Below are 13,181 nucleotides of genomic sequence, written 5' to 3'. Positions count from 1 at the left end.
TATTCTAACAAGTACTTTTTTTAGCTTTTGGAACAATTATGGCTAAAATATGATATTGACAATTGCATCTAAATTGTATTTGATGTCTGTAAATCACCTTGTGACCCTTTTGTGTCTCATTAAAGGTCATACTTCTTCTAACCTGTTAAAGGCCTCGTCCAGATCTTCACAGTCACAGCAGCATCCGTACTGGTAGATGTCACACTCGCAGCAGCACATGGGATCATCTGGCTCCGGAGGCTTTAACTTCTCCCATTTCATTATGACTTCCTGAAGTTCACAGGGCAACTTCGTTCTCTGGAGCGATGCACAAATGAACTACACCATTAAAACAAACTATTAGTGCAGGGAACATATCTATGGAAATGTACTGACAGAATCTACAACACAAAAACACACACACACGATCTATAACTTTGAAAAAAGCACATATATACATACATATCAACATATATATAGGAGCAATTATCGTAATTATAGAGGGTTTACTTTACATCTGAATTGGCAGCAACATTTCATCTATCTTACTGTCTATAATGATATAAAACCACTTATCAATTAAAAGCAACTAATTAGGGCCCGAGCACCGAACGGTGGGAGGCCCTATTGATCGCTCTCTCCACTAACCGCAACAGGCTTCAAAATGCCTGTGCTCGGGCCCGTTAGTGCTATAACGTAGCCCTAGTTTTATTTCCTCTCAATCTATTTGTTCACGATTTGTTGCGTGTTGTTCGTTAAAGTTCCTTAAATTCAAAGAAAAGTGAGAAACGACAGCGGATGTTATTTTATTATTTTATTTGAAAAGAGGAACAGAACCAGAAACAAGTGAACATGGGGTTGTGCTTAATAACGTACAAAAAGGATGCGCACGTTTTATCCACCAGGGGAGCACTTGGCAGCGCAGGAGGGGGAGAAAAGCAGAACTCCGCCCAACCGGACGGCTCCAGTGACCAAAGCGAGCAGACAGGCGGCTGGGCGAGCTGTCAGCTGATCCCAGTGCAGACAGCGGAGCAGTGACACACGCACACACACACTCACACGCGCACACACACCCGGAAGGCTCGACAGTCAGTGTGAGAGGGCAGCATGAACCGCTTTAAGACCTCCAAATTCAAAAACACCACTCCGAAAATTGCCAAGAAAGATGTGAGTAGCTCCCGAGCGTCTGGGTCGAGCCAGTTGTTTCACATGTTCCCTCCTAGCTAACGTTAGCACTGGTTATTAGCAGCTGTGCTACTTCAGCGTGTTTGTGCCTGCAAGGGATGTTGAACTTCCTGCATCTGGAGGAGAGACGCACAGGGGGAGATCTGAAGCGGAATCTGAAGAAAAACCAAGGAGCCGTGTGTCTGCACAGATCTGCTTCCTCTGATCGTACAACGAGGCCAAATCACAACCGTCCCATTATGCCACAGATCACTGAGTTTGCTCCTCAGCAGTCTTGTTGTCCTGCAGAGTTTGTGATTGGACCCTTCTGCCTTTCTGCTCAGATTTCCTGTGTCACTCAATGAAAACATTGAAAAAACATTTGAATGTGACAGTGTGAAGAAGCCTCTCTGTCAGTGATGGCTCTCCTGCTGGCTGCAAGAGGCAGCTTGTCTGGCCTGTAGGGGTTTTGCACACACACACAGACAGAGACAGAGACAGATAGATAGATGGATAGATGGATGTACTTTATTGATCCCAAATTAGGAAATGATTGTGTTACAGCAGCATGTCCAGGGCATTGCACATAGACCGAGAGACTGAGAGATGACAAAGTAAGAGGCAAGCGTGCAAAATTGCAGTAGTTGTTTGCAAAGGTAAAGGTTGGAACATGACTAAAATAATTAAATATAAGATGTGCAAACTAAATCAGTAATCAGGGAGTTTTGGTGTGGACAGAAACTATAGGGCTCATGGTCTGCCGTTAAAATAATCATCCTCACTCTGGATCCATTTGTGGGAAGTTGCCTGCAGCTCTATCCTCGCTCAGGTGAACTATGTAACCCCCCCCCACCCCCCTGCCCTGTTCTTACTGAGGCAGTAAAATGTTTGGCATGTACATTCAGAGACACTGGATGGTCTTGGTATGTCTCTCTCTCTCTCTCCAATCTCCGCACAGGATCAGCAGCATGTGGTGCTTTGCTTGCTGTGAATGTCAAACTGGCCCTTTCACACAACAGGCCAGTTACTGTGGCTGCTCCAGTCCAAAGAGAAAATGTGGGCGGCGGTGTAAAGGTTGTGAGAAGAGGTTTACATGGATTTAGAGATATGACAATTATTGATTTTTTTTTCCCCCCACAACAGCTTCAAATTTCCACATGGTGAGAGATAAGTCACAGGGATTGATTTATTTTGACATCTTTTCTTGAGGCTGACCCTAAGGTGTCCCATTCTATTCCTCCTGCGTATAGGCCTTGATTGTCAAAGGCCGAAAACACCAAATATTGTACATTTTATGCCTGCCCGAGGAGGTTCAGTTTTCGTCTGTTTGTTTGTGTGTCTGTTATTTAGCAGGATTCCTCAAAAACCAAATAGATTATCACAAAATTGTGTCGAAGGATGTTATATTGGTCAGGGAAGAACCCATTTGTTTTTTTTCCCCCTTCTTTACATTGCGAGATGGCGCTTTTCAACATTTTCCTTAATTTCCAAGAGATAATTCATGTAGAAAACAATCAGGCATGTTTAGGGGACTGACATATTATTCAATTTGGTGCAGATCGCAATAAAAACCCGGATTTGGTGAATTCAAATGTGGTTTCATAAAGGGACTTTAGGGGAATTGGTCGAGGTGTGAACTCTATTTCCTTCTAGTAACCAAAACGGATTTCACAGGAACGATGGACCTTTTGTAAAAGATGGTGTCCTTAATATTGTCCATGCAGGAGAAGATGCTCCTTCCTCCAATTCATCCTCTTGTTAATTGCACTCTTCAGGCCGAACGTCTGTCAGGGTTGGTCTCGTAACAGTTTTCTGAGGAGCCGCGTAGGAGAATTTGTTGGAGCATGTTGTGCGGACACTCTGTCTTCCTGCTGCTCTTGCCTTGTTCGTGTTATGAAAGAGGCTTTGAGAGTTTCTGTGCTGTGCAACTCGGGGGAGACCTCCCACTTCCTCACCACTCTTTCAGAGGAGCTTGTGTGTGTGTGCGTTCGCGTGCCCTCAACTAGATCCTCCCTGTTTATGTCATTCTTTTATTCTGTGTGCTCTGACACCAACGTGGTCGTGTGCGCTCTTAATAAAAACTGATAAGCCAGACATGTTTTTCTCTTGGGTTTTTCAGTGCAGCTTGCTGGTGTTCTCCTGTTTGCACGTGTCACGTCCACACTCGTGATTCTCCTCATCTGTCAAGTTGCATTTTATACACTGTGGTCTGATGAGTTGCTTATTTTACCCTCTGTGGTGTCGTCTGATCCTAATTATCTGTTTCTGCGTCATCTGCCCTGCTTTCTGACTTGTGCGATCTTTGTCTCCAACTCCAGGAGTGGATCAACAATGTCCACGCCGGTTCCTTCTCCTCCCAGGGGAACCACATCAAAGCCAGCTCCAAGCTTGTGGCCTTCAACGCCGATCAGGCTGGTAAGGCTATAAAAGAGTGGTCAGCGGTTTGCACCAGAAGAAGAATCCACCGTCTGCAGTTAAAGCCCAGTGCTTCAATGGAAGGGAAAGATTTTGGGACATTATTTTGAAATGTCTGTGTTTTGTTTGTGTGATGTTTCCTGTGTCTCCAGGTGGAGGTTTGCTGGGCCTGTCTTCAGTCAAACCTGGTGCAGATGGCCAATGGACAGTCGCTCAGATTTCCTGCCATTCTGGTAGTTGTTCTTCATGTTTTTATCAGCACACTATTTTCTGGCAGGACACTGAGTCACATTAGGAAAACAAATACCTTGAAATTACCCTACAGCCTACACAGCTGTGATCCAGATCTAATTGTTATTTTCCCCTTTCCCAGATTTAATAACTGATATGGACTTTTCTCCTTTCGATGAGAATCTGCTGGCAACATGCTCCGGAGATGAAATGGTGAGCTCATCGGTGTAGTCTTTTACTTTCTGTCTTTAACCTTTTCCTTCCTGCCTTTTCTCTTTCTTTGTATCGATCTGCCTTTGTTTTGCTCCAGTAAACTTAAACTGAAGTGCACTGTCCATCCTCTATGGCTTTGCTGCTCCTGGCAGGAATTGAAATGCAATATAAACCTGCTCAGTTTATGATGACTCCCCTGCTCTGGGCACGTTATTCTCAGCCCCAGGTGCCCACGGCTCACTGGAATCTGCTGGGTGTGAGCCTGCATCTCCAGACTCAGCAGCTTGGTTTACCTCAGATAACTGTTTTAACCAACTATTGCCACACATTGACCTTTAGCACACAAACCAGAGTTGTCCGCAGTGCCCAGCATCTGCAGCTCACTTTCACTCATCTTTTTGCCGACAGGGCACGTTGTTTCACCAGCCTGGTGCTGAGCAAGTGAAATTAGAGTCAGACTGAGAGAATGCACCCACCTGTGAAATATGTATCCAGGGATTTATTTTACTGACACATAATCATACAGTTTCACTTCATCTGCGCCCATCAGCTAGAAATCCAAACCTGATCTGGATGTAGATCCCTCTGGCTGCTCCAGCATGCTACTTTCTGTGTATTCATTTTGCTCGACTCAGAGAGAAGAGTTGGAGGAGATTTGTGTAAAAACCTAAAACCTTTTTCTCATCTCTTGGTGTGATGCTGCATCCTGACATCTTAGCTACCTGCTGTACTGATCCTTTTTTATCCCGGCCTGCACAACTTCAGCAGAACTAATCACAATCTTGGTTACACAAGTCTGATTTGGCGGATATGACTGTAAAAAACCCTGAGTTTAATGATCATAAGCATTTCATTTGATTTGAGTGTGAGGACTATTTCCATTATGAATTATAAGCTATTATAAAATTTTGTTTATTTTCCACTGTGTGTTTACAGGTGAAACTGTGGCGTCTGTGTGATCCAGAGCTGGAGCAGCCCAGCAGCCCCGAGCTGACCCTGCATCCAGGGCAGGGCAGGCTGGAGCTGGTGCACTTCCACCCCACCTCCTCTGGCTTACTGGCTGTCGGCACCGCCAAGTCTCCTCTGATTTGGGACACCAGCCGCAAGGACGCACCCTTAGCAGGTAGCTAGCTGGCGGCATGACCCGCACACGCTCACACACATTTGGTCGTGAGCACTGATTTGAAACACACGTCACAAGAAAATTCTGTCTTTGTCGCACATCCTGCACTGTCTGTTACATTTAACATTTTAGTATCTGTCAGTCATTAAGTTTTGTTGTGGCCTGTTTTGTTTCTGTGTTTAACCAAAATATATATTTAAAGTCGAGTGAAGTGGTTGGTTTCCTCTTCTTTTTTTTTTCTTTTTTTTCTTTCTTTGGGGACTGTCTGACTGACACTGCCTACGTTTTACAGCCCTGTGGCTCTGTCTAAATGCTGGAGCAGCAGAGGTAATGTTTTGGTTTGCAGTCCTGGTCCCAGTCTCCCCAGACTGGCCTCAGGATGTTGTCACTATCCTCTGGCCTCACCACCCCACCCCACCCCACCCTTACAAACACTGCAAGCACCCCTCCATCCCATGACAGCTGGCCTGGCTGCTGCTGCTCACTGCTGATGAAACTTTTTGTGAGCCGTACCCCCCCCTGTCTTACATCACTCCCATTCCACATTCATATGCGGATAAGGAAAAAGATCTGAACGATGAAAAAATCTATATTTGAATAAGTGTATCTGTGTTAAAAATTAGTTTATCTCTACTATTTAAGTTCATGTCACATCACTTTCTGTGTCTTAACCTGTGCACCTCTCATCTCCTTTCAACTAGTGCAACTGAACAATTCACCTGAGTTTTGCTGTGCTCACTTAAGGCACCGCAAGCTAATGTGTGTCACGCTCTCAGTCTCTCTCATATGCTTTAACTGTAAAGACGTATGATCCATTCCTTGATGTGTATCACCCCCATCTTTGGTGTGTTATTACGTGTTTTCAGGTTTTTATGTGCTTTTTCTACGGCTTCATCTCTTCCCTGCCCTGTCAATCTGTGCTAATTATTTGTGTTACCATGTTTTTTATTCTTTGCCCCATTTTGTCCCTGTCTAACATGAGCTTTGCGTCTCTAGTCCTTCTTCTCCTGTCTCCTCACTAATGTTGACATGTGCGTCTGCAGTTCTGGAGCAGCACGGTGACCACCTGCAGAGTCTGAGCTGGAAACGGGACGGCTCTCTGCTGGCCTCCTCCTGCAAGGTGAGGGCAACTCACACTGCACCTGATGTATTGCAAAGGCGTGATAAAGTGAAAAAGCTGCATTTAGTTTCACTCCCTCGCAAACTTCATATGTGAATATCTCAAGGGTTGACCACTAGATGCCGCCATTGGCTCACTTTCGGTGCAGCGCGCCTCACTTTAGAACTCTGCAGCTCCTTATCTGTTTATATGAGGTTTATTTCCTCCAAATGTCAACAGAGGTGATGCTCATAAAAGAGGGTGGAGGTCACATCATACATTTGATTAGGAATTAGTGAGCAGTTGTTTACAGGAAAAAAACAGAATAAAGTTGGAAAGTCTGATGACGTAAAATACCTAAGAGCCAGTTTGTTTTAATATGGTAATAGTGATGACAAAGCTGTTAAAGAAATCCTGGCTGAGGTTGATAGGGAGCCTGTGGAGATTGGAAACTGTTGTAACTTGGCAATGACGACACTAATCAGAGAACACGCCCGAGTGTGAAGGATACATCTGTCATGGCTTTTGTTTTGTACTGACCCCACCTGACCTTAAATGTCTATCCACAGTACACAGCACCGTATACCCTCTTAAACCTAACTGTCCCTAGATGCAAGCTTAAGTCACATCAGGCACCGAAGAACCAAATTGTTCTGACGTGCACAGTAGTTATGTGGCGTACGAGAAAAAGCTAAAGAAGGGGAGAAAGTCTCCTTGGGTTTTTATGCGTCCATATGGCTGTACTCATTGGTGTCATCAGGATATAATCACAGAGCTTGAAGGCCTTTCCATTAAGTTGTTAGTGCGTTGTGTAGGAGGAGGAAGGAGGGAGGTGGTGTGGGTTTAATAGTAGGGGGCAGCGAAAGAAGGGGTTTATGAGTTGACATTGTTTCATGAATATATTTGGTTTTATAGGAGATTAACATAACCATCTGACTCCTTTTTTAAAGTACACATAGACTGATGTTAAAATGAGACAGCGGCCCCCGGTGTGTACGAAAGATAAAATCTGATGAACTAACTGGTGTTTGAGACCAAATAAACGTTGACACAAATGTGCGCACTTAACAGGCGTGATTGTCAGGCCAATCCCCCTTGTTTGTCTTCGCTCTGACAAGTAACAAATTACACCGCCCATCACATGCTACCTCCAAATTATGACAATTACTCTGACAGGGTAATGCACCAGATCAACCTCGGCCTCAGTGCAGCCTGACAGAACAAGGCACCTGAAAGGAAAGGGAGCGTGGTGGGGGGAATGTGAACCAAGAACAGAGCGGGTGGGGGGGCGGCGGCTCTGAAGCTCTTACCCATTTGGGCTCTGGTGTCATTTAACCCAAAAGACCCCGTTCAATCTCTCCAATCCAGCTTATTAAAGCAAATAGGGCCTGCAGACATGTGGGTCCAATCCCCCCCAGCCCTCCTGTAGAGTAAACATTGGGGGTGCAGGGCTGCGATGGGGGAAGATGAAGGGGAGACCACCGCCCCAAAGAGCAGGAATCATGACGGGCCTCATTCGGACCGAGAGACATGTATATTTATGACACACTTGGAGGGAGAAAGGCACCATTCAGTTTGGCGAAGGGGAATCCACAGGTACTGTGAGCTGGGATGGAGGAAAGTCTGTGTTTATCCAAATGACCGGCGGACCTGGGCGGTGTGCTGTTTAAAAATGGGGTGCCGCTGGATTTATGGTCCACAGTCCACCTTTAAATTTAAAAATCACCGGCTCCTTATAACCGTGCTCAGGCTGTAGAAGTGAGATTCAATAAACGATGAAGGCATCCCATAGTCTCAAATTCACGATCGCAACAGGCTCAGCGCTGGTAACCATGGGAGATTAGGAATGGGAGGGTGTCGGCCCAGTGTGTTTGATGAGTGAAGAGAGCATCAGTGGCCGAAGATTCCCACCGACTGTGTGTGTGTTTACACATAAGTGAAAGTTGTGTGCGGCAGACGAGCAGTGAAAACTCATTAACAGCAGCTTGAGAATGAGGCTCCATCACTTTGATTAAACAGCTGCTGACACACACACACACACACACATATGTACACACACATGCACACACATCTCCTGCTCGTCCATCTGTGCATTTATGAGTCGATGTGGTGTGTGAGTGTGTGTTTGTACGGGCTATTGTCATAGGCTTTTGTGTGTGTGTGTTTGCTCGAGTGGGTTTGTGGGGTTGCTTAGGGGACACATCTGTATGTGAGTGGTTCTTCATTTGTGTGATCGCCTGCCTCTCCTCTCTCATATGTTGTTGTTTGTATGACACTATTTAGGGTAAAATGCCAATAAATAAAGTTAATATGGGAATTGTATACTTGTATATGCATACATGTACGGGAGAAATATGTGTGTTTATCTATTCTAAGGTGTGTTAAGGGCAGATAACTTAGATACTTTGATGGGTTGAAATGAAGCTGCTTGAATAGGATTGTATGCACAGATGATAGCTGGCTAAAGAGCTGCAACAATAAATCGGTGTCTCATGCTGGTACACTTAGAGAATGCGAGGTGGTTTTATCCAGAATTTGGCATTTTTGCAAAAGGTGGGTTCTTATGCCCAGGCCAATGTGGTGGGACAACGTGTGTGTGTGTGTTTGTGTTGTGTATGTTCGTGTTCCCACATCGCTCTTTGAGCCTTTGGCTTAGGCCCAGGTCGCAGAGGCCTGAAGACATAACCCTGGGGCATCATATTCGTGGGTGGGCTACACACACACACACATAGACATACTCGATACACACACAGATGGAGAGGCAGGGAAAAAAAACAGCACATTAGGGAAAAACCTGCGTTTGCTATTCTAACTAATAAATAGCAAATAAATCCCCTTTGAACTGCTGAGAGGAGCAGAACCAAGAGAAGCTGAAACTGACACTGGATTTAGCCTGATTGAATAAAATGCTGTAGTTGTGTGTGTGTGTGTGTGTGTGTGTGTGTGTGTGTGTGTGTGTGTGTGTGTGTGTGTGTGTGTGTGTGTGTGTGTGTGTGTGTGTGTGTGTGTGTGTGTGTGTGTGTGTGTGTGTGTGTGTGTGTGTGTGTGTCACTGTCAGCCTCCTGATTTCCTTTGACATATATTTGTTAAGTGTGTTTGCCTGGTTCAGTCTAGCCCCTTTTACTTATTACCTGCTATCAGCCCCCTGTGTCGGCCTGCTGCCGTATTGAGTGACACGGTTGCAGACACGCATGTCCCGGTCACAGCCTGATCCCATTAGGGCCCATTTCCTCTCATTCATGAAGGAGCCTCTCTGATTGGCTGCCGTGATTGATGCCGAATGCGTGTTCGAGCCGACCGGGGTCAAGGCACTAAGGGCGCCGAGAGGTTGCGATGAATCAGTGAGATCATGCTGATAAACGAGGAAACCTCAGAGAACCCGTGTTGTTCTTTATCAGAATAGAACTGTGGTGGAGGGATTCTAATGTTTTCGCTATTTAACGTTCATATTTCAGTTTCTATGAAGTGATTCTTCCTTTCCTCTGTTCTTTGTGAGAACCTTGAATATTGACCTTGCATCCTCTCTTGAACCTCCTTTGTACACCAAAGGCACACTCCTCACAAATTACAGTAAACCACAGACTTGCCTCACAGCCCTTGCACGTTATTACTTAACGTCACATGCCGTCCATACAAGGAACCAAGCTGTGATTTAAAACAAAAGGGTTTTGAGTTCCGACAGCCGAAAGCTGATTTATGATGCGTCATTCATCAAATGAATCATTTCCAGGTTCTTTCAGCTCTGTCATGATTCTTCTCTCTCTTTGTATCTGTAGGACAAGATGTTGCGAGTGTTTGATCCCAGAGCCCAGCTGACACCTGTTCAGGTAAGTTCTCCGATAAAGGCTTCACCAAACTGTCAAAACACCCAACACTACTACTATCTGCTCTGAAATCAAATGCACCTTTCCATCTTAGAAAAACATTTATTGTGCAGTGCCCTTTCCAAACCTGCCCAAACTGTGAAAGTGACCTGCAGACATTGAGCCGTGTCAAGTAAAGACCGGCTGCAGGACTCGGTCCGCAGGACCCTGAAGCTGCTGGAGAATCGGTTGTCGGGAAAGCTCCTGTTGTTTTGAACACGCTGTTGTTGTGAGCGCCCTGTTGTGGTGAACGAGACGTGATGAGTCCCAGCTGCCGCTGCTACAGAGCAACTGTTTATTCACAGTTTATTAATTTTCAACATATCAGGTGCCCTAAAATTCAACACTGCACCTCCTGAGCCCTTGAACAATACTCATGCCAAGTGTGAACAGTTCTAGAGATGTACGAGCCACGGAGGGATGGACAGAAGGATGGATGGACTGACAACACACACCGACATTCCTAGAATTACATGAATATAAGTAGAACTATTTAAAACACATCCAAAAATGTAGGTATTTTATGAGTAAATCGGTCCCGTCACTCCACCGCCATTTACTGTAAACAGATTTTTTCTTCAACACTACATTTAGTGATAAACATGTTGATGTTAACCCGCAGAGCTCACCGCTGGCTCCTCTCAGTGAGTCATCTACAGCTGATTTATGGATGCAGGCTCTGCTCCTCTCTTCCCACGGGTACCCATCCCACAGCAAACCAGTGCGACCATGAACCTCTCCACTCACACCACTCCTTTTTTTTTTTTTTCTTTCACCAATGGCAACCAGGACTGAGCCAAAAAGGCCTTGGTCACAAGCAGCAGCAGTGAGAAAGAGTGATGGGACATTTGTGTGTGGAGGGCAGATGAGGATGAAGTGTTGTGATGAAGATGAGGATGTTGTGAGAGACTGGTCAGCGTGGAGCAGATATCCTCACACATCTCGACGGTGGACCTCCCAGGGGGTTTTGATTACGGAGATGCTCAGGCTGCCTCAGGCCGTGGGCTCTCTCAAGGAATCCTGCAAAAGCACTACATGCTGCAGCAGATTAATTGCATTCACTCTGAATGGATTACACTTTTATTACACTAGACTCTGTGTATGGGCTCCGGTGTATTGCTCTGTATGTGTTTTGAGTCTTTCCACACCTTCGTGAAAGGTGTACTGTTTCAGAAGTATGTGATGTCACTCTGAGTCTGACGGGCAAGGAGCCAGCGGAGAAAAAAAAACATCATGCGGATTATTTTCTTTGCGGCACACTTACAACTGTCCGTCTTTTTACACGACGGAGTGTGAGTACAGAGCATGTGTGTCTGTGTTTGTTGAACTAACATGAGTCAGCTGGCTCCTCTCCCGTGTTGGATGGTTACATCAGGTGTATCTGTGTTAAAATACTTTTTAATGCACAGCAGCTTTTCAGCAGCTTATTTGAATGTTCAGCCTCTCACTACACATCACAGCTTTTTAACACTGCCTGAATAATCACTGTTCCAGGTCTGGGTTTAGAAAATGATTACAAGTAAGTCGGATTTAATTGCCCTGAAGTTCCTTTTAAATCACTTAGTGCAGCCAAAGGGCCTTATTAGTTTAGACTGAATTAGCATTGGGTTGTCTGTATGTCTGAAATGGCGTCTCCAGTCAGAGCCCAATGGTTACTGGTGGCGGTGGGATGAGCTGCTGGGACATTCCGGCCAAGTCTATGGCATTTTTGACTTCATTTTGATGGTCGACAGTGGTGAACAACAGACCATCTCTGGGAGAAAGGGAAAATTTGATGTGACTAAGGTCTTAAGTTAGATTTGAAATGAGGAATATGTTTTATATTTTAGCTTTTTTGGTATATGCATTAGACAAGTGGTTCCCCATCCCTGAGCCTCTTGTGGTTGCTTGAAACTAAATACATATACTCAAGTACAACTTAAGTACACTTTAAGGTACTTTATTAAAACTATATTTCAGAGGGAAATATTGTACTTTTTACTCCACTACTTTTATTTGGCTGCTAATTTACTTTGCAAACTCAAGGTTTTACATAAACACATGATTAATGAAAACTACAATGCATTGGTTTTGACTATACTATTCAACAGTATAGAAAGTAGCTAATATTAGCCTTACCTTAAAATACAGCTTATTAATAATAAATAGTAATAATTTCATAAAATGTAATACAATGGGAGGGTCCATGCTGCTGTGCAATCGGCTATTTTATTTGTTACGTTCAAAATAAAATGTTACTGTTAATAAGTATACGTACTCAACTAAATGCAGTTGTTTACCTTGCCTATTACTGCTTTTACTGAAGTAAATGATCTGAATATATTACTGCACTGTAAAGTGCTTTGAGTGCTCATCAAACTAGAAAAGCGCTATATAAATACAGACCATTTAAAATGTGATATCAAAACAAGGGGCTCTGGGTCACCAGGACACTGAGGGACCATCCAGCCAAGTCTGCCGGAGTCTCAGCTCTTGTTTTTTCTCTTCAGCATGTTTTTTTCTCTCTCTTTTTCTCTTTTTTCTTTCTTCTTGTCTTCCACTTTCTCATTAATCCTCCTGGTCTCACTGGCACGGAGACTACCGTAAGTCAGAGGAGAGCAGAAGCCTGAGTCAGCACACTGGCCTCCTTTGCATGGCCTGGCCTCCTTTGCATGGTCTGCAGGCCTTTACATGGCTTCACCGCCTCCAACCGAAGAAGAGCCGAGGCCCAGATCAAAGTTATGAGAGGGTTGCTCTTCCCGTTCTGGCTTTGTGCTCTCATTCTTTCTTGTTCTCCCCTCCTGACTCTCAAATACGCGAGGTCCTGCTGTGGGAGGCTGCAGTTTGAAGTGGGTAGAGCCTCGGCCCTGACAGTTTTCATGTGCGTCTCTAACGCTCCGTCTCCCTGGAGAATGGGAGCACACTGCCACTCCTATTAACGCTCCATCTGCTGAAGGAGGGTTTACCGGGTGTAGTCTGTGAAGTTTAAACACACTCATGACAACTTGAAGGCAGTAATTTGGATGCATGGTAGAGTGTGTTACTCTAATTCCTACATGTACCCGCTAAGCAATGTTTAACACCATAAAACATAACATAACACAACATTTGGCTG

General features: G+C 44.8%; 1 protein-coding gene across 1 annotated transcript in view; it reads left to right on the top strand.

Moving 5' to 3' along the window:
* Positions 1-995: 995 nt before the first annotated feature.
* The window catches only part of coro7 (coronin 7), a 100,430-nt gene continuing 88,244 nt past the window's right edge, over positions 996-13,181 (top strand). Inside the window, exons 1-7 of the mRNA XM_035181259.2 lie at positions 996-1,146; positions 3,462-3,558; positions 3,711-3,791; positions 3,932-4,002; positions 4,939-5,125; positions 6,169-6,245; positions 10,001-10,051. Of these exons, the coding sequence (XP_035037150.1) occupies positions 1,087-1,146; positions 3,462-3,558; positions 3,711-3,791; positions 3,932-4,002; positions 4,939-5,125; positions 6,169-6,245; positions 10,001-10,051 (624 nt within the window). The 5' untranslated portion in view covers positions 996-1,086. The remainder of the gene's footprint in view (positions 1,147-3,461; positions 3,559-3,710; positions 3,792-3,931; positions 4,003-4,938; positions 5,126-6,168; positions 6,246-10,000; positions 10,052-13,181) is intronic.

The sequence above is a fragment of the Hippoglossus stenolepis genome, chromosome 16, assembly GCF_022539355.2.
Source record: "Hippoglossus stenolepis isolate QCI-W04-F060 chromosome 16, HSTE1.2, whole genome shotgun sequence".
Taxonomy (NCBI): domain Eukaryota; kingdom Metazoa; phylum Chordata; class Actinopteri; order Pleuronectiformes; family Pleuronectidae; genus Hippoglossus; species Hippoglossus stenolepis.
Note: the sequence above shows the minus strand (reverse complement) of the source record. Positions and strands in the feature narration are given on the sequence as shown.